At 40.8% G+C, this 19,790-nt stretch overlaps 1 protein-coding gene and 1 long non-coding RNA gene across 2 annotated transcripts in view; one reads left to right on the forward strand and one right to left on the reverse strand.

Annotated features, from left to right (window-relative positions):
* LOC140467204 (peptidyl-prolyl cis-trans isomerase FKBP5-like) overlaps positions 1–17,232 on the reverse strand; it is a 150,982-nt gene extending 133,750 nt beyond the window's left edge. Inside the window, exon 1 of the mRNA XM_072563415.1 lies at positions 16,956–17,232. Within this exon, the coding sequence (XP_072419516.1) occupies positions 16,956–17,066 (111 nt within the window). The 5' untranslated portion in view covers positions 17,067–17,232. The remainder of the gene's footprint in view (positions 1–16,955) is intronic.
* On the forward strand, positions 15,318–16,796 carry LOC140467085 (uncharacterized). The gene is made up of 2 exons (XR_011955339.1): positions 15,318–15,783; positions 16,402–16,796. It is a non-coding gene; the product is annotated as an uncharacterized lncRNA (long non-coding RNA).
* Positions 17,233–19,790: the final 2,558 nt, after the last annotated feature.

Here is a 19,790-nt window from a genome sequence, read left to right on the forward strand (position 1 = left end):
TTGCTGAGTTTATGACAGACAAAGAAGACAGCCCAAGGGCCATTAGTTTAATTGGTGACTTCAGCCCAAAAGAACAGGAATTCAGTTCAGAAAGGAGAACTACTTTCCCCGACCAGGAGAATCCCATTTTGACTTCAGTGGGAGTAGGATAAGACAGTGAAAAGACCAGGCAGCTGAAGAACATAGCTGACAAAGAGCCAGTTAAGACAGAAATTGAAGAGTTGAGATAGGAGCGATATTTCTCTGGGATTAAGTGTCTGTCATGGGAGAGTGTTGAAAAACCCATGGAAACTTTGCTTTTTATGTTAAGATCCTTCTAAGCTCAGCTTTGTTTGTTCTCTTCCTCTTTGTGTAATAAACATGTTTTGTTTTTCAATCAATATTTGCAGCCATGTGTATATATCGTCAGTGACTTACCACCATGGTAAGTTGCAAATTTATGACCTATCAGGTCAGAATTCGTTCTGGGATTTGAGTTGTCCAGTATTACCATCAGCTGGGATCTAACAGCATCAAACAATATCTTGTTAGAAAAGTATAGGCCTTATTAACAAGCAAAACACCAGTCCTAAAACTGTGGGTTCAACCAAGAAGTAGGCAGACACAACATTCAATGATTCACAAGTTAGTCCTTCTACACAGAGCACAGACACAATCTAGTCATCACACAGAGAAAAAACAGATTGGATTTCAGTTCATAGAATAGCATAATCCAAGAGTAAACAGATTCCATGACTGCAGTTACTTTGCATGCAAGCAGTGTAAAATGTCCTAAGTGTTTGAAATATAGTGTTCAAAATGTTTTAACAATTCAACAGTAAGAAGTAAATATTATGAAATATCTCTTTGTTTGAAATAAGGAATCAGAGTACTTGTCCAAGCACATGGTCAGCATTTTGATTTCTGGGAGAATGGTGAGTTTAGTACCAGTTTGTCTTTGGGTTTTAACATAAAGGGTCTTCTCTAAATCTTCCTGCTTTTGGAAGTTTACAATATTGATTCAAAACAGGAGGTTGCAGGGCCATTTGCAAATAGTTGAACGTGATTATGGCTAGTGTCTAAACCGTGGGACTTTAGAGTGAAGCTTAACTTCCAAGGTTGCCATGTTTGCTAAGAATAAGGCCAATGTACCTCCTTCTGGCTGGAGAAGATCCTTGTGGATACCAGTGATGTAGGTCAGACTAAGAAAGAGGTTTTGCTTAGGAATTATAAATAGCTAGGGGATAAGTTACAAAGCAGAACGATAAGGATTGAACCCCAATGAATTTATACATAGCAAATAAGATCAGAGGATTGAATGCAAGTTTCAAAGGGGGAAATAGGTTTTGCTTCATGGAACACTTGCACTTGCACTGGTGCTGAACCTCTGGGATGGACTTCAACTGAGTCAGACTGGGACCAGCGTTCTAGTGAATCATGAAACAAGTGCTGAAACAAGAGAGGGTTTCAAATTCAATTTTATCAGCTCAGAGAGTGTATGTGCAAGGAGATATGAAAGGTTAAAGAGAACATTGAGCAAAATAGAGTAGCAAATGGAGATCAGAGTGTGATTGGCAGGGACAGAATATCCGAATATAAAGTGCACTAACAAATATCGTTACATCAGAGAAAAAAAATACTTTAAGCACTCAGGAGAGAGGAAAGCTTGAATGAAGGGATATTTAGAAATCAAATATAAAAGTCAAAGCAGTAAAAAAAATCTATTGATGTGGGTAAAGAGAAGCAGAGTAGCACTGGCAGGGACAGAGAGTTTAACAGTAATAGTGGATCAGAAAAGGGGCCTCATGCAGAGACAAGGAGTACAAAAACAAAGTGGAAGTCACTTTATCTGAATGTGTCGTGCATCTGCAATAAGATAGATAAACTAGAGACACAAAGAGAGATAAATGGTAAAGATCTAATCACCTTTAGCTGACATGGTTGGAAGGCAACTAAAGTTGCATAATAAATGTTCACAAGCATATACAACATTTCAATGTGACAGGCAGATTAGAAAAGGCAGAGATTAATAGAGGACATCTGTGAGACTGGCTCTTGGCCACTTTAAATGTTGAGGCCACAGCCTTGATCCCCGTAGAACATTACTTGTTAGAACATGCCAACCCAAAAGACCCCAATTTATACGCACTTTCTGTATCTTGTTAGCAAATCAACCTTCAGTCCATGTCAATATATTACTACCTACACCTCCAGCTTTTATTTTCCATAATAACCTTTAATATGACACATTATCAAATGTTTTCTGGAAATTTAATTACTGCCCATTACTTCCTCAAAGAAATCCAAGAAATCGGTTAAATATGATTCCCCTTTCACAACACCATGCTGACTTGATTTTGTAATTCCCCTTTCATAAAACCATGCTGACTTGATTTTGTAAGACTTTTCTAATTCCTTTGCTATAACTTTGTTCATAATTACTTCTGATGTATTCCCAGTAAAAGAGGTTTGCCATTTTCTGTTTCCTGGCTTCTTAATAAAAGGAGGTTACATTTGACATTTTCCAACTTAATAAAACTTGCTGAAAATCTTGAGAATTTCAGAAAATTAAAGCCAATGCACCAACTACCTTACAAGCTGCTTCTTTTGCCAGTCAACTGCTCCAATAATTTGCTCAATTCTATGTCTCTGGTGCTTGTAATTTTCTTGAGTTCTTTTCTCTCTTCCATTTGCAGCTATTTTTAGGTTATTTCTGTCCTCCACAAAAGACTGATGCAAACTACCTGTCAATACATTTCAAAAAGTACATAATCAGGGAAGTTTTGGAGGGATATGGGCCAGGAGCAGGCAGATGGGGCTAGTTTAGTTTGGGACAATGGTCAGCATAGACTGGTTGGACCAAAGGGTCTGTTCCCGTGCTGTATGATTCTATCACTCTATGACTCTATGTCCTTATTTGGCATTATTAATTCCCCAGATTCACTCTCTATATGACCAATGCTCACAGGTATAGATAGAAAGATACTTGTCAGACCTCAGCTGGAATATTGCATATAGTTGGGGGAACTACATTTTAGGAAAGATGTGAACACACTGGAGAGAGTGCAGAAACCATTTACAAGAATGGTTCCAAGAATGAGTTGGGACTGTTCTCCTTGGAGAGAAAGGGGCTAAGAGGAGATTTGATAGAAGTTTTCAAAATCATGAGCAAAGTGTACAAGGTAGAGAAGCCGTTCCCACTGATAAAAGGAAAATGAACAGAGGGACATAGAGTTAGAGCGATGTGCAAAAGAAACGAAGGTGACGTGAGAAGAATCTTTTGTGAATAACTAGGGTGTAGAATGCACTGCCTGGAAAAGTAGTGGAGGCAGGCTCAGTTAAGGCATTAAAGGGGCCACTGGATGAGTATTTGGCTATAAATAGAGTACAGGGATGTGGGGAAAAAGCAGGAGACTTGCACTTGGTAATGATGCTCATTTGAAGAGTCAGTGCAGGCACAACAGAATCCAATGGAATCCTTCTGTGCTATAACACTTCAATGATTCTGTGAAAAGATGGAAAATATTCAAAAATCAATTTAAAGTGCTCAACAAAAAATACATTCAATTGGAAAAGGAAAATGGCTGCAGGAGAAAAATAACAAAAAAGTTTATGGATAGTCTTAAAAGAGGAGGTTAAAACATTGCAAAGAACAGTATTGCTCTGAGTAAGTCTTAGAAACCATCAGGATCCCAACAAAAAGTTACTTACAAAGGATATTTGAAAACAAACTAGCTCGCAAGGTGAGCAACAAGTTTTAAGACATTTTGCAAACATATAAAAAGGAAGAGAGTAGTTTGAGTAAACATTGACCTTTTGGAAGCAGATACAGAGACAATGAATACTGTTTTCAGTCTGTATTCACAGTAGAAGACACAAATTATGTACCAGCAAGGGAACAAAACCTAGGAGGAGTGGGAGAGTAACATAGGAGGAGCAGGAGTGAGGAAATTAAGGTAATTAGTACCTGCAAAGAAAAGGTACTAAAGAAACGCATGAGACCAAAATCTGAGAAATCTCAAGACCTGATTTCAGTATCCGAGAGTTTGAAAAGAGATAGTTGCAGAGGTAATAAATACATTGGCTGTGATTTTCAAAAATTTCTTAGACTCAGGAATAATCCTGACATGTTGGAAGTTAGCAAAAATACCACAAATATTCAAGAAGGGCACTACAGACCAGTTATTCTGACATCAGTTGTTAGGAAGTACTGGAGTCTATCATTAAGAACGCGAAGGATAATTAATCAATATAGTTTTGCAAAACGAAAATTCGGCCTGACAAATTTCACAGAATCACTAGTGTGGAAACAGACCATTTGGCCCAACAGGTTCACACCAACCCTACAAAGAGTAACCTGCCCAGAACCATTCTCCCACCCTATTACTTCTACATTTTCCCCTGATTAATGCACCTAACCTACACTATGGGCAATTTTGCATGGCCAATTCACCTAAGCAGCACATCTTTGGACTGTGTGAGGAAACCAGATTACGCGAAGGAAACCCACGCAGATGCAGGGAGAATGTGCAAACTCCACACAGACAGTCGCCTGAGACTGGAATCGAGCCCAGGTCCCTAGTGCTGTCAGGCAACAGTGCCAACCACTGAACCACCGTACCACCGTGGGCAGCATGCTGGTTCAGTGGTTAGCACTGCTGCCTGACAGTGCTAGGAACACAGCCTAGCTTCCAGCCTCGGGCAACTGTATGTGTGGAGCTTGCACATTCTCCCTGCATCTGTGTGAGTTTCCTCCAGGTACTCCGGATTCCTCCCAAAGTCCATAGATGTGCAGGTTAGGTGAATTGGCCATGCTAACATGCCCATAGTGTCCAGGGATGCATAGGTTAGGTGCATTAGTTAGGAGAAATGTAGCACGATAGGGTAGGGGAATGGGCCAGGGTGGGCTACTCTTTGGAGGCTCGGTGTGGACTTGTTGGGCTGAATGGCCTGTTTCCACACTGTAGGGATTCCATGATAAAATATATTAGCATTTTTTGAGGGTGTAACTGGTTGAGTAAATGATGGGAACAAATATATGCAATAGTAGGATTTTCAAAATATATTTGATAAGAGACCAAACAAAAGATTAATACACAAACTAAGAGCCCATGGAGTTAGGGCCAATATATTAACATAGTTAGAATTTTTTAAACAGTGACTAGGGATAAGTAGGGTTTTCCAATTTGACAAACTGTAAATGGTGGAAGTGTTGCAAGGGTTAGTGCTGGGGTCCGAGCTATTTTCAACCTACATTAATAATTTTGTTGAACCAATGGGGAGTAATGTGTCTATGTTTTCTGGTGATACAAAGCTAGGTGAGAATGCAAGCTCTGAGGATGCAAAGAGGCAGGTGAAGTGAGTGTACAGGAAGCTGACAGATGCAGCAATTATTGTGTGGAAATGAGAGGATATTCAATTTGGTTATATGACTAGAAAAGCAGAATGTTTTTCCAAAATCCTGAAGGCCAAAATGGTGAACACAGGAAGTTAGCATAAAGATGCAGCAGGCAATGAAGACGGGAAATGGCAGGTTAGCTTTTATTACAAGAGGGTTCAAGCACAGCCATTAAAGGAGTCTTGCTATAATTGTTCAAGGGCTTTGGTGAGACTACATCTTGAATATTTAATCCAAATTTTCAGGAAAGTATATACTCGCACTGGAGGAAGTACAGTGATGATTCACTAGATCGGTCCCAGGGATCAGAGGGTTGTCTCTTGATGAAAGGTTGAGTAAATAAATCCATATGTGCTGGAGTTTGGAAAAATGAGAGGTGATCTCATTGAAACATTTAGTATTACAAATTAATCTGATGGATAGATTCAAACAGGCTGTTTCTGCTGGCTAGGGTAAACAAGGGATGCATCAAAGCATAGAAGTAAAAAGTGAATGTAGCAATTCAGGTCTCTGAGCCTGCTCCACCATTCAAGCAATCATGGCTAATCTGATTATAGTTCAACTCCACTTTCCTCTCTGCTGCCCACAGCAATCGACTCCCCATGTTGATCAAACATCCATTTAACACTGTCGTGAGCACATTTGATGAGTCAGCCTGCACTACTTTATGGGGAAGAGAATTTCCACAAACAATTCTCAAAGAAAAATTGTCTCTTCATCTGTGTCTTTGCAGAGATGCCTCTTGTTTTTACATGCATAGTGCTAGTCTCCCTCACAAGAGGAAACACCCTCCCGGCATCCACCATTTTCTAACCTCTCAGGGTCTTGTGTGTCATCTCACCCCTCAAAACTTCATTGGTACAGCTAGCCCAATATTTACCCTCGTAGAAAAACAGTCTCAGCCCAGGAATGATTAGAATTAATCTGCTTTGAATGAAATTATATCCTTTTTCAAATAAAGAAAGAAAAACAGAAAATAGTATTCCAAAAATGACATCACTTATGTCCCTATAAAGTTGCAGTAAAATGGCCCAACTTTTATACTCCATTCCCCTTGTAATAAACAGCAACATTCTATTTGCCTCCCTAATGATGTACTGTACCTGCAAACTGACACTTTATACTTAATTTATCACCACACACAGGTTCCTCACAGTTCTGCATCTCTCTCCGTTTAGATAGTATACCATTTTCCGATATTTTTGCAAAAACAGACAAATACACCATTTCCAACATTATTCCCCATTTACTAATATTTTGCACATTCACTGAACCTGTCTACATCCCCTTGCGGAACCCTCTTCACAACATCATTTCCTACCTAGCTTAGTCTCAGTGGAAAATTAATTATCATGCAGTTGGCTTTTGCTTCCATGTCATTGACGTAGATTATAAATAGTGGAGGCCCTAAAATTGATTCCTTTGGCACTCCACTAGGTACAGCCTGCCAATCTCTTTATCCCTACTCTCTGCTTCTTGTTTGCTGACAAATCCTTTACCCATGCCGCATGTTGCCCTTTAGACCATGTGCTCTTATGTTGTGCAACAATGTTTGATGTTACACCTTATCAAATGCCTTGTAGAGATCCAAATGCACCACATCTGTCAGTTCCTCTTTGTTCTCTTTCATGTGCCTTATGTCTTCAAAAAATGAATAAATTAAACATGTTTTTTTCTTTCAATGTTGATGTTGTCTGATCACAATTATGTTTTCTAAGCATCCTGCTACAAGCCCCATAATGATATATTCTATCAACTTCCCTAAGGCAGTTGTTAGGTTAACAGATTTATAATTTCCTGCTTTCTTATAAAAGGTGCACAGTTTCGAGATCAGCTAACAATAACTGAGCAGAACAGAAATTTCTTCATTCAAAGTATTGCGACTGTTTGGAATTCTTTACCCCAGAGTGCTGTGGATGCTTGTCATAAAGTCCACCCAAGGCTGAGATAGACAGACCATTGGTTTCCCAGTGAATCGTGAGGTATGAGGAGTGAACGGGAAAGTGCAGTTGAAGCCAAAGATCGTGTTGAATGACAGAGTGAGTTCAATGGGCCGAATGGTCTGCTCTTTCTCGTATGTCTTAAAGTCTTTTGTTTAATTTGACTGAAAGAGGCTGAGGGGCCGTGCATTTTCATAGGATTTCCTGCTACTTTCCCAGCAGGGAGATTATTTGGATGACTCATTGCTCACAATGCTTCATTTTCTTTAACAAAAGAACAGGCTTGAACTGTCTGGAGGCCGAGAGCAGTGAACACCATGTCCACCCACATAATTCCTCAATTGTTCCAGTGCCCTAAGGAATTGAACTCTTGTTTCCAGGAAAATGCCATGAACAACACAGGGAAAAGAAAGTCAGATGGGTAATACAAAAAAAAAGTTGTTAAAATAATGCTCTTGAAATATTTTTGTTCATTTGTTATAAAAATACTAGGAGTGTGCAAAAAAAAAGTGGTTTGAGTGACTGTCAACAATTCCCAACAATCAATGAAGAGTCCATTCACTTTTCAATTGGCCACAGAAGGGTTGTGTCCCAGGAGTATGGATAAGTTGGGAGTCAGATGCCTGGATGGAGAAGGATGATGGACTGGATGTTGTGAGGGTGTTTAAAACAAAGGGATGACCCCTCCAGGAATATGATGACCCATTCCGGCAGCCATATCCCAACTGCATGATAGTTAATTTTCCACCTACACTGAGCTAGATAGGAAACTAAGTTGTGAAGAAGAAGCAGAGTCCCATATGGACCCCAACTCAACTCCCCGTCAGGCTCCTAGGTGGAGACAGGGGCCCTGGCAGACAGCTGTCTAAAGAGTGGACGTGATCCAGACTCTCTCAATGGAAGGAAGTATGTCTTGCTTGGCAGCAACAGTGGACAGAGATAGCTGAGTGGATCAGTGCCAGGAATTTTGCTGCAAAGCCTTGGAAGCAATCCAGAAGCAATTTCAATGACCTGACTCCGATTCTTTGAAAGTCATCCCAGGTCGAGGACAAGATGCGATGAGAGGAGAAGACGACTTTATTCTTGAACTATTCCACCATTGTCAGAAGGTAAGACAGCTCTTCAAATCACAATCACAGTACTGCTTGTGTCTTATTAATCAGGATATCTATGTTGTACAGATTAACCACACAGAATGATGTTCAATAAGCATATCCAATGTAGAAAAATCAGCCCTTTTGGCCCAACTGAAGATATGTTTTTGGTTTCATGGAAAGGATGAAGATAGAAGTTAAGATGTAACAATAAATCTATTCAAACCTTTGTTGAAATCACAGTTGGGGCATTCTGTGACATTTAGATTTCTCCAGTATAGGAAGATGCTGAAGATTTAGATACACCACTGTACAGGTTCAGTAGCAAGCTGCTTGATATGAAGAAACACAAAGACACACTTGAAATTTTTTTTTTCAGTTCTATTAGAACAGAAGAGATGAAGTGATGATTAAGTTGTGGTAGGGCAGACCAGACAAAGTATTTCTGGGGGTCTGAAGTTCAGAAGTAGGGCACCTGAGCACAAGATTGAATGTATAAAATAATGGACAGAGAACAGGAAAAAGCTACTTCTACAGTGTTGTGAAGCTGCTTTGAGGTTGTGGAATTCACTAAGGAACTGGTGACGGAAATGAAGGCAATGTCAGCATTTAAGAATAGGTTAGATAGGTTAGTCAAGGAAAAGGAATAAACTGAAATATGGAAACAGCACAGGCACATGGGATCAGAACGATTGTTTCTAGGAAGCACTGAGTGACCGAACTGTTCTCCTGTAACTTAAGTAGAATGGCTGGTACTACAAGTTTCAAAATATTTGACAATGACTCATCTGTGTGCTGTTGATGGGCTATTGGAGGGTCTGGCAAGCTAGCTCTGGTTGATGCAGGCAATTTCAGTACCATTCTGTGTGTTGATCAGACTGCTGTGTTGCAGTTTACTGAGGGTCTTCCAATAGACATGTTCCATTTGATTATCACTGTCAATGTGTTCGTAGATCTTTGGTCCACCAAAAGAAAGATTTTTACATGATTCAGTCTCTGAATATATGTTATAGATTAGCCTACTTTCTATAATGTTCCTGCAATAATAACTGAGAAACAGGAATATGTCATCACTGTATTATTTTAACATTTATTGTGAATTCTGCTCTCTTTCTGTGTCCAGGGACCACACACAGCCCACAGTGAACAGGCAAAGAGACCAATTCAAATTCTAAGTTTTGGGGCACAAGCTGGCTCAGTTGAATGAATGGCAGATTTGAAGTTCCATCCACATTCCAGTTTGGCTGGTTGCAGAACCTTTAACCTGGCACGGTAAAAGGGCCTCAGACTCCTCAATTCTTCCTCACAGTTGCATCCTCTGAACTCTGGCAGTATCATTGAATGTGTCTGCACTTTCTCCAACACTCCAGTAACCTCTTTGTGAAATAGAGGCCAGATTGGACGCAGTACTATGTGTGGTCTAACCAAGGTTATTTTTGCCTTTGGCAATTCCTCCCTGATCTTCTTTGCCCCTCACCCTTCACCAGTTTTGCTTGCCCCTTAGTAGCTTTATCAACTTGAGTTGCTAATTTCATTGACATAAATTTCTGTATTAAAACGTTTCTTTGCTCTTCTACCTCATTTAGGTCCTGCTCTAATATCTCCTTATATAACTCCACGTGATAAAGAACAAAGAAAATTTACAGCCCAGGAAGAGGCCCTTCAGTCCTCCATGCCGGACCTGATCCAAATCCACTGTCTAAAACTATCGCCCAATTACTAAGGACTGTATCCCTCTGCTCCCCACCTACTCATGTATCTATCCAGACGCACCTTAAATGAATCTACCGTGCCTGCCTCACTACCTTTGCTGGCAACGTGTTCCAGGCACCTTCTGCCCTCTGTGTAAAGTACTTTCCATGTGTATCCCCCTTAAACTTTTCACCTCTCACCTTGAACGTGTGACCTCTCATTGAATCCCTCACCTTGGGAAAAAGCTTATCTCTCTCCACCCTGTCTATATTCTTCATGATTTGTAGATCTCAATCAGGACCCCCTCAATCTGCTTTTTTGTAATGAAAACAATCCTAACCTACTCAACCCCTCTTTATAGCTAGCACCTTCCATACCAGGCAACACCCTCGTAAACCTTCTCTGCACCCTCTCCAAAATGTCCACATCTGTATGATAACGTGGCGACCCGAATTGTACACAGTGTTCTCAATGCAGCTGAACGAGTGTCTTGTACAATTTTAACATGGCCTGCCGGCTCTTATACCCAATACCCTGTCTGATGAAGGCAAGCATACCATATGCTTTCTTGACCACTCTCTCCACCTGTGCAGCCAACTTCAGGCTACAATGGACCCGAACCCCCAGATCTCCCTGCTCATCAACCTCCCATGGCTCTTCCACTTACAGTTTAATTCACTCTAGAATTAGAACTTCTAAAATGCATCATCTCACATTTGCACAGATTGAACTCCATCTGCCACTTCTCCGCCCAACTCTCCAGTCTATTTTTCCTCTATTCATTTTCAGTCCCCTATGTTTTCTGCTACTCCACCAATCTTCATGTCATCTGCAAACTTGCTGATCAGACCACCAGTGCCCTTTTCCAGATCATTTATGTATATTACAAACAACAGTGGCCCCAGCACTGATCCCTGTGGAACACCACTGGTCACTATCATCCATTTTGAGAAACTCCCTTCAACTATTAATCTCTGTTTCCTGTTGCTCAACCAGTTCTTTACCCACCTAGCTAGAACACCCTGCACACCATGTGACTTCACTTTCTCCATTAGTTTACCAGGGGGAACCTTATCAAATGCCTGACTAAAGTCCATGTATATGACATCAACAGCTCTTCCTTTATTTATCAACTTGGTCACTTCCTCAAGGAACTCTGTTAAGTTGGTAAGACATGATTTCCCCCACACAAAACCATGTTGCCTATCACTGATAAGCCCATTCTCTTCCAAATGAAATAAATCCTGTCCCACAGTACTTTCTCCAGCAACTTTACCACCACCGACGTCAGGCTCACTGGTCTGTAGTTACTTGGAATATCTCTACTACTCTTCTTGAACAGAGGGACAGCATTAGCAATTCTCCACCTGGCACCTCATCTGTATTTAAGGATGCTACTAAGATATCTTTGTCACGGCCCCAACTATTTCCTCTCTCACCTCCCTCAGCAACCTCGGATAGATCCGACCTGTTCTGGGGATTTGTCAACCTTAATATCCTTTAGCCTACCCAACACATCCTCCCTCCTTATGTCAACGTGGTCCAAAGTAAACACACTTCAATCTCTAATCTCAACATTCATCACACCCCTCTCCTCAGTGAACGCTCATGCAAAGAAATCATTGAGAATCTCACTCATTTTCTCAGGTTCGACACAACTTGACTTCTTATCCTTTCGTGGACCATTCCTTTCTCTAATTACCATCTTGCTTCTTATATATGAATAAATGGCCTTGGAATTCTCCTTAATTCTGCTCACTAAAGTTATTTCATGACCCCTTTTAGCCCGCTCGATTCCTCGTTTAAGATTTTTCCAACTCTCATGATATTCCTCCAAAGCCTGTTCTATTCTTAGCTGCCTGGATCTTATGTATGCTTTTCCTCTTGTCTAGTAGCACAATTTCTCCTGTCATCCACGGTTCACCATATTTTGTTTTATACCTTTTTTGCAAACTCACATCGAATGTTTACTTACATTAAAGGTGCAATATAAATACAAGTTGTTGTTGTCAATTTTTTGTGAATTTTCACTACATCTATGACAACGTGTAACATTAAGATGTAGTACCTAAACCGAATGAGGCATGCTAAACGGGATGCAACTGGCAATTTATAAAACTTCTACCCAATTGTATTCCAGCCTTCTTATGATGAAGGCCAATATTCCATTTGCTTGCACAACTTTCCTCTTGTACTTTTCCACTAGCTTTTATTGATTCATGTACATGCATCTTCAAATCTCTCTGCTCTTCCACAGTTCCTGGCTTTTCACTATTTGGAAAACATTCTGATCTATCTTTTGCAGGTTCAAAATGGATGACCTCATACTTTCCCACATCAAGCATTATCTACTTCATGCCATCCATCACTGCAGCTCCACAGCTTTCCCTTTCTGCTCTACAACTGATTACTTTGCAACACAACCTCATATCATCAGCAAACCCAGATAGCTAGCTTTCCCCTCATTGAATTGATAAACACAATGAAAAGCAGAAAGCCCTGAGGGACACAACGACTCACATCCTGTCAATCCTGGTGTAGCTGTGTTCTGGAGTAAACTGGACAGCTCATGCTACCCTTCCTATTATACCATTGTACTTTTATTTCATGTCCCAGCCTGATGATACTGAGCCAGAGTTACTCAAGATCTTGAATTGTATTCTCTATATAACTTTACTTTGTTGTTTACATCCAATTATCTGTGTTGTACTTAGAGTTAATTTTATCCATTAAATTTCATAAATAGTCTAAAAAACAGACAAAGTTCTCCTGCAGAGTTTTCCATTATATTCTCAACTCCATGAGAGTGGAAAGGAAATAAATATTAATTCTAAAGCATTCTTTGTAAATTTGATGATGGAAAAAGCACAATGCTGAAAAATAAATCTTTGAGAAACTGAGAGAGCCACAGGAGGGGATCTTGCATTACTGCTATAGGAACTCACACATGTTAAAAATGCACTAATTTGAAACACAATCTTAAATCCTCATTAAATATATGTGAAATTTTACACTAATTTGTATCACATATAGACAGGGTGGTTAAAAAGGCATTTAGCATGCTTGACTTCATTGCTCAACGTTTTGAGTAAAGGAGTTGGGAAGTCATGTTGAGGTTGTTAAGGACATTGGTGATGCCTCTTGTGTCTCATTCTGGTCACCCAGTTATAGGCAAGATATTATTAAGCTAGAAAGGGCTCAGAAGCGATCTACCAGGATGTTGTCGGATATGGAAGGTTAGAGTTGTAAAGAAAGGCTGGATAGGCTGGGATTTTTTCACTGGAGTGTTTCACTGGATGTTGGGAGAGGTTTATAAAATCATGAGGGGTATGGATAGGGCTAATGGTAGTTGCCTTTTCCCTAGGATAGGGGATTTCAAGACTAGGGGCACATTGTTAGGGGGAGAGAAGACAGTTTAAAAAAGGCAGCTTTTTTACACAGAGGGTGGTTCGTGTATAGAATGAACTTTCTAAGTAAGTGGTGGATGTGGGTACAATTACAACAGTTAGAAGACATTTGGATAAGTATATGAATGAAAAATGTTTGGAGGGATTAGGGCCAGAAGCAGGCAGGTGGGACTAATTTAGTTTGGATTATGTTCAGCATGGACTGGTTGGACCGAAAGGTCTGGTTCCATGCTGTATGACTCTATGACTATGATCTCTTACTCCTAAAGCATAGTAAGACAAAAATCTGCACCAATCTTAAATATTGATAACATATAGAATACAACAATGTTCTAAAGTGAATAATTTCTTTGAAAAGAACTACAAGGTTTCAAGCCACAAGAGAATTGGAGGTAGTCAGATTTAAAATGTGTGTGCAAGTTTTATATTAAAATAAATAGCTTGTATCATTAACTAAGATGATGGAAATGTAATCCATACAACATTGCATGGTGCATTTTATTCAGTAATCTTTGGGATCTGTGTATATCAAAGCTGATGGGAGATTAGAGAAAAGAATTGACTTTATCAGATTCATAGGAAAGACCAAATCTAAACCTGCACACTTGCAAAACTACAAAATATTAGTTAACTCAACAGCAACTCAGAATGTACAATGGAAATAGCACAGTGTTGAAAACAAAACAGTTTGAGGGACTGTGTGAGAGCCATAGGAGGGGATCTTGCATTACTGTCACAGGAACTCACACATATTACAAATGTTGAACACAGAAATGAATCAGTTGCTGACTGGAAATTATTCTGAAACTTTCATTCGGCCTTAGTTGCAAATTTACCTCGGAGTTGGGCAGTTGAGGTTTCAATTCCCACTCCAGAGTCTGCACATAGTGTTTGATGACTTTCAATAGTCCCAAAGGATGTTAATGCTGAGCCCCAGCATTATTGAAAAGGGACGTTATCCCCAATGTTTGGGCTGATATTAGTCCCAGTCAACACCTAAACTAGATTAGTTAATCAGTTACCACATTGTTGGTTGTGACAGCTTGCTGTGTACAAATTGGCAGTTACGTTTCATACATTGCAATGGTCATTTGCACTTTCAAAAATGTTTTGGGACATTTTGAAGTTAAAACAGGTGCTATATGAATGCAAGTTCTTTTCTCTTTTTAATATTTAGTTGGCTGAAAGCAACCCCCATCCAATGAAGGACAGTTAAAGAAGATTTTATTCCAATTCAGCAGTTGAAAACCAAAATTACAGCAATTTGCAAAGACTACCAGAACAACAGCAGGTACATTTCAGTAAATGACAATGGAAAAGTAAGTCAGATGCAGATGTGCCCCAGAGGTTATCTCTAACTAGATTCACTTTGTCACTGAGTTTTGCAGCTTGATATTTGGGATGGTTAGTTAATTCAAGATACAGAAATAAATTAACGTTTAAAACTCTGAACCTGGTGTCAGCCCCAGTCACAACACGGTCATTGAACTAAGGGTGGAGAAAACATACCGAGGCGTTAAGGCTGTCTCTTCGCTTAGATCCAGAATTCCCCAAAACATGCCAGCACTCTGTTATTGAAAATAAACCTACTGGCATCAACAATCTTGGAATAACAGTAACAAATTAAACCTTGAGTATTGACATCGGGGTAAAATCAGAAGCGATATGAATTACTAGGTCAGCTACATTGAGTGTAAGCGACAGGGTTACCCAGAGTTAACGCAGTGGTCTAACAATCGGTGCAAGATCAAATCTCCACCACATTGTCGTCTATAGGGAGTTGGCGTTCAACAGTCGGAGTCGACCATAGAAAACACAGCGAGCGAGCAAGTCTGCAAATTCAGCAACGGATCCACACGAACTGGTTAGCTCTGTCTTCTCTGGGAATGTCAGCGTGCAACTCCGTCCCCACGTCCCCCCCCCCCCCCCCTCCAAATATCGCACTCCCCTGAACTGGCGCGCATCTCTGTGCTCTTCATGTGATGTGAGAAAGCCGGGGCTTGGAGAACTACAGTCGAATTGCAAGGGGAGAGGGTCTGGGGATGCATTGGGGTAGCAGTGATGTCGGGGCTAATGTTGGGGTTCACTATAAGACTGCCTTCTGGTTTCACATCTCGATCCAGGATGACGACTTGAATGCTGCTGCCAATTCATCAAACTCAACAGATCTGCAGCAGCTGTGGAGAGAGCAAGTGCGAAATGTTTCGGGTCTAGTGACCCTTCTTCAGAAGACCCTGCAGTAAATGGATATTGTTTTTGTGAGGTGTTTGGAGGTAAAGTGTGACGGCGGTGAATCCGACACGCTCTGGGGTTGATTGCTGTCTGTTGCTGAGTCCTTTTAAGGCCGAGAGGGCAGTCTGCAGCGAATGTCAGGGTCGTGAGGATTTGGGGAATGGGGAATGGTTACTGAGTGCAGGCTAAATACACACACACACACACACACACACAGACACCCACAGAGACACACACAGAGACACACAGAGACAGGCACACACACACAGACACACGCACAGGCACACACACACACAGACACACACGCACACAGAGACACACACAGCCACACACAGGCACAGACACACACACAGAGACACACACCGACACACACAGACACACGCACAGAGACACACACACAGATACACATGCACACAGAGACAGACACACAGGCACAGACACACACACGCAGAGATACACACAGACACACACACACAGACACACACGCACACAGAGACACACACACACAGGCATAGACACACACGCAGAGATACACACAGGCACACACACAGACTGATTATGAGCCCGCGGGACCTGCAATTGTCTTAAACACGAGGAGCTGCTGGAGCGGAATGAAATCCAAATAACAGCGATCACCTTCTAACTGTTTTATATTTCAGAAGTACCCCAGACTTTGATGAAAGTTTCCGATTGTGATTTGTCTTGGCTTTAAGCTAACATAAACCATTCAGAGGCACAACGAAGCGGACACCCAATAACGTATGGGCAAGGAAATTGTAAACATGGAGTTGAAAGAAAACCCCACACATTTGATCTATCTGACATACAGAGTCAAGGCGGATCAATCAGAATGGGTTAGCTAGATTAAGCGGGTAAACTATGTATAATATTGTATTTAGTACATTACTGATTCAAACCACAGCAGAAAACGTGTGTCAATGTATTCCTGGTGGAGATGAAACTTGTACAACAGCCACCGTTGCAGAACTGAAATAAAATAGTTTATCACAGATAAAGTTACATTGTCCTGTGAATAAACCGGGTTCAGAATTTGCTTCGTTTATTTTGTCTAGTCACTTTCTGAGACGGAGAGTAAAACTTGTTTCTTTTTAAATTTGACAATGACTGTTGGTATTTCAATGACAACCAAACATCTGAAACTCCGACTCAACTCTCTCATTCACAGTCCGGAGGAAACGTCAGTATTTGTTACCTTAAGTACTCCCCTGTCCTGGTTGGGTGTCAGATCCTCGGCTATCCGATCCAGCTCCGCAGCCTGGGCTTCATGCTCGGTCTCTTTCAGCTCCTGGCCGGTGGTCATCATTCAGCAAGAGCCAGTCACTTACTGGTTTCCACAAACCGCTTCGTCCTCAGCCACTCGCTCTCGGTAAGCTCTGCTTGCTTCCTGCAGAGCTCGGTGCCCGAGCCGCTTCCTTGTCCCTCTGCCTCCTCTTAGCGCCGCTCTCCGGGGGATTATGGAGACAGCTCTATCCCAGCATTCGCGGCGCGGGTGAAAGTGGCCTATTCCTGTCCCGGTGCAGTGACTGCCGGGACAGCAGATGGGGGTGGAGTCATAGGAGAAGGGGCTTCCAACTGCTGAATGGGAATGGGAGAGAAGGAGGGAATCCCAGAGAGAGGAGAAGTCCCATGGAGAAGGAGATCCCAGGGAGAGAGAATTGCAAGTAAGGTGTATTAGGATATGTATCATTAATGGGATCCAGAGGTTACAATATACAAATAGGTGGACATTCATGGTGGACAGATCTCAAGACACATTAGAGCTGTCTCAAGGTGAGTCCTATGGAGAAGAGTTGTCTCAGGTCATTCCAAAAACAATTAACGACAAAGGTGTTCTTGTGAATGATGTTTCTGGTGCCGAGCCTCATTTACTGCCAATTCAAATTGGTACCCAGGAGGACCAGCTGCATGGCTTTCTATTTATAATATCTGAGGTTAGGACCACGATTAGAGTCCATACCCATGTTTTAATGCCGTGTGGCGAGTTTCTGGGATAAAGTAGCAAAGTTCAGAGAAGCTGAAGAAACAACCTATTTTGAACGAAACAACTACAGGAGGGATCAGCTAAGCACATATTAGGACAAGTGACCAAAAGCTTTGTCAAAGAGGCAGCTTTCAAGTAATGTCTTAAAATGAAGACTTGTATTAGTATAGCATTATACATGATCACCAGTTGTCCTAAACTGTCAATAAAATACCTTTGTAGTGAAATCACTGCAGATGTAGAAAGCTTTGCAGACAATATGCAGGCATCAAAACGCCGAATAAAAAGCAATGTGATAATGAGCAGATGGTATTGTGGTGTTGGTAATTCTCCCTGAACTGAGAGAAAACAGATTCATTGTACTCTGACTAAATCAGGCCAAATGCATGGCTTAGTTTGAGTTTGCATTTTGTTCAGTATGATATTGTTTAGCATGTCTGGTCTGCAAAGTGTGGGGGGCTGGGGAGGGGGTGTGATTGCTGGTGATTTGGGGGATTTAGAGGATTTGAATTAATTGTCACATAAACTTACAATATTAAAAGCTTGTTCAATGTACCTAGTTCATGTTAACATCTACCCACTAAAAAAATTTAATCTTCCTTCCATTTGATTCCACTTAATTGACTGACCAGAGCTGCTCCAATTTTAATTGAGTCATTGGACTTCTACAAGAGCAACCTCCTCATATACTATACAAGGATTGAAAGTGTGGGTCATAACACAGCAACACTGTATTTTTTTATTGGAACTTGTTTAATGCCTTTATTTTGTAACCTGTTAAGAGTTAATATCAGAGATTCATACAGGATTTCTCAAAAGCCGAGTTCAGATCCAAATAGCCCTTACAAACATAAATTGCTAACGTTACGGACAATAGGAAATGAAGGTGCCAATTGGCCAGTGCTACAGTGTGCAACAGCAATTCCAAGTGAATACGGCAAACGCAGCCTTTTGACACAGTATGATTTCAAAGAGATGTTAGTACAAATCAAAGGTCTTGCCTGGGATAGTGGATTTGATTGCCAGTATTGTTTGCAACCTTTGAGAAAAGGCCAGGGAATTTATTAGCCATGGTCCTTTGATAGACAATTAAAATCCAAATTTCCCTATTCTGGATTGGAAACGTTTACTGAATTCAGTTGGCAATTTCCTGACACAATGTTAATTGTTTGCTCCCACCCTTTGCTCAGTACAGCATTAAATACGATGCAACAATAGCCTTTCAAAAGGTAACCCATCAATCAAATTTACCTGATTCCTGTCAGCAAAATTAAAAATAATTTTGAAATTTAAAAAGTTAAATTCGGCAGCCAGTTATGCATGAACTCTAATCAGGTGAATCACAGGAAGTGCTGTCAAGACGTTTCTACCATAGTTAGTCAGTTTTGCACAAAGTGTGTTGTATTGTGGCCATGGAGATGTGTCATAACATGTCCAAGTAGGTTGATTAAAGTCATTGTAGAAGAGTTTAATTTTGCACTAAAGATGCTATACTAAATGTTTATTTAAAATGTTCTTGGTATTATGCCTGCCTCTCAATACAGAAGTTGTGGGTTCAAGATCCACCTGCTGTCTCATAACATGTTGATTTTTAAAAAAAGCATGGACTGGAGTTAGAAGACCAAAACTGTATTCTCTACAATTCAATCCTGAGGTTGGCAGGAAGCTTTGCTTACATTGATAGGTACTTGTGGGATCATGTTGGTTGAGGAGGTGAAAGCCATTTCCATTGGGGAACAGCATTTTTGATACCAAGCTAAAACACCAGAGCCTTAAATGATTTCGCATGTGGACTCTTCAAGTAACATCTGGAGGCATTTGCCACATTGGTCAGACAATAGTCTTGTCTGACTCAAGGAAATAATGGATGCTTTCACCAGGAGTGTTGCCTGGTTTGTATCCTTCTAGCTAAAAAAACAAAAAGAATGGGGTCGTTTTCATGTTCTACAGACTGGCAGGGAACCCACAGATACACAGAGGATGTGACTTGGAAAGCCCTTTATGACAACCCCTTTGTTTTGTTTGCAAATCAATAAGCTTTCAGCT

This window comes from Chiloscyllium punctatum, chromosome 45, assembly GCF_047496795.1.
Source record: "Chiloscyllium punctatum isolate Juve2018m chromosome 45, sChiPun1.3, whole genome shotgun sequence".
Lineage (NCBI taxonomy): Eukaryota > Metazoa > Chordata > Chondrichthyes > Orectolobiformes > Hemiscylliidae > Chiloscyllium > Chiloscyllium punctatum.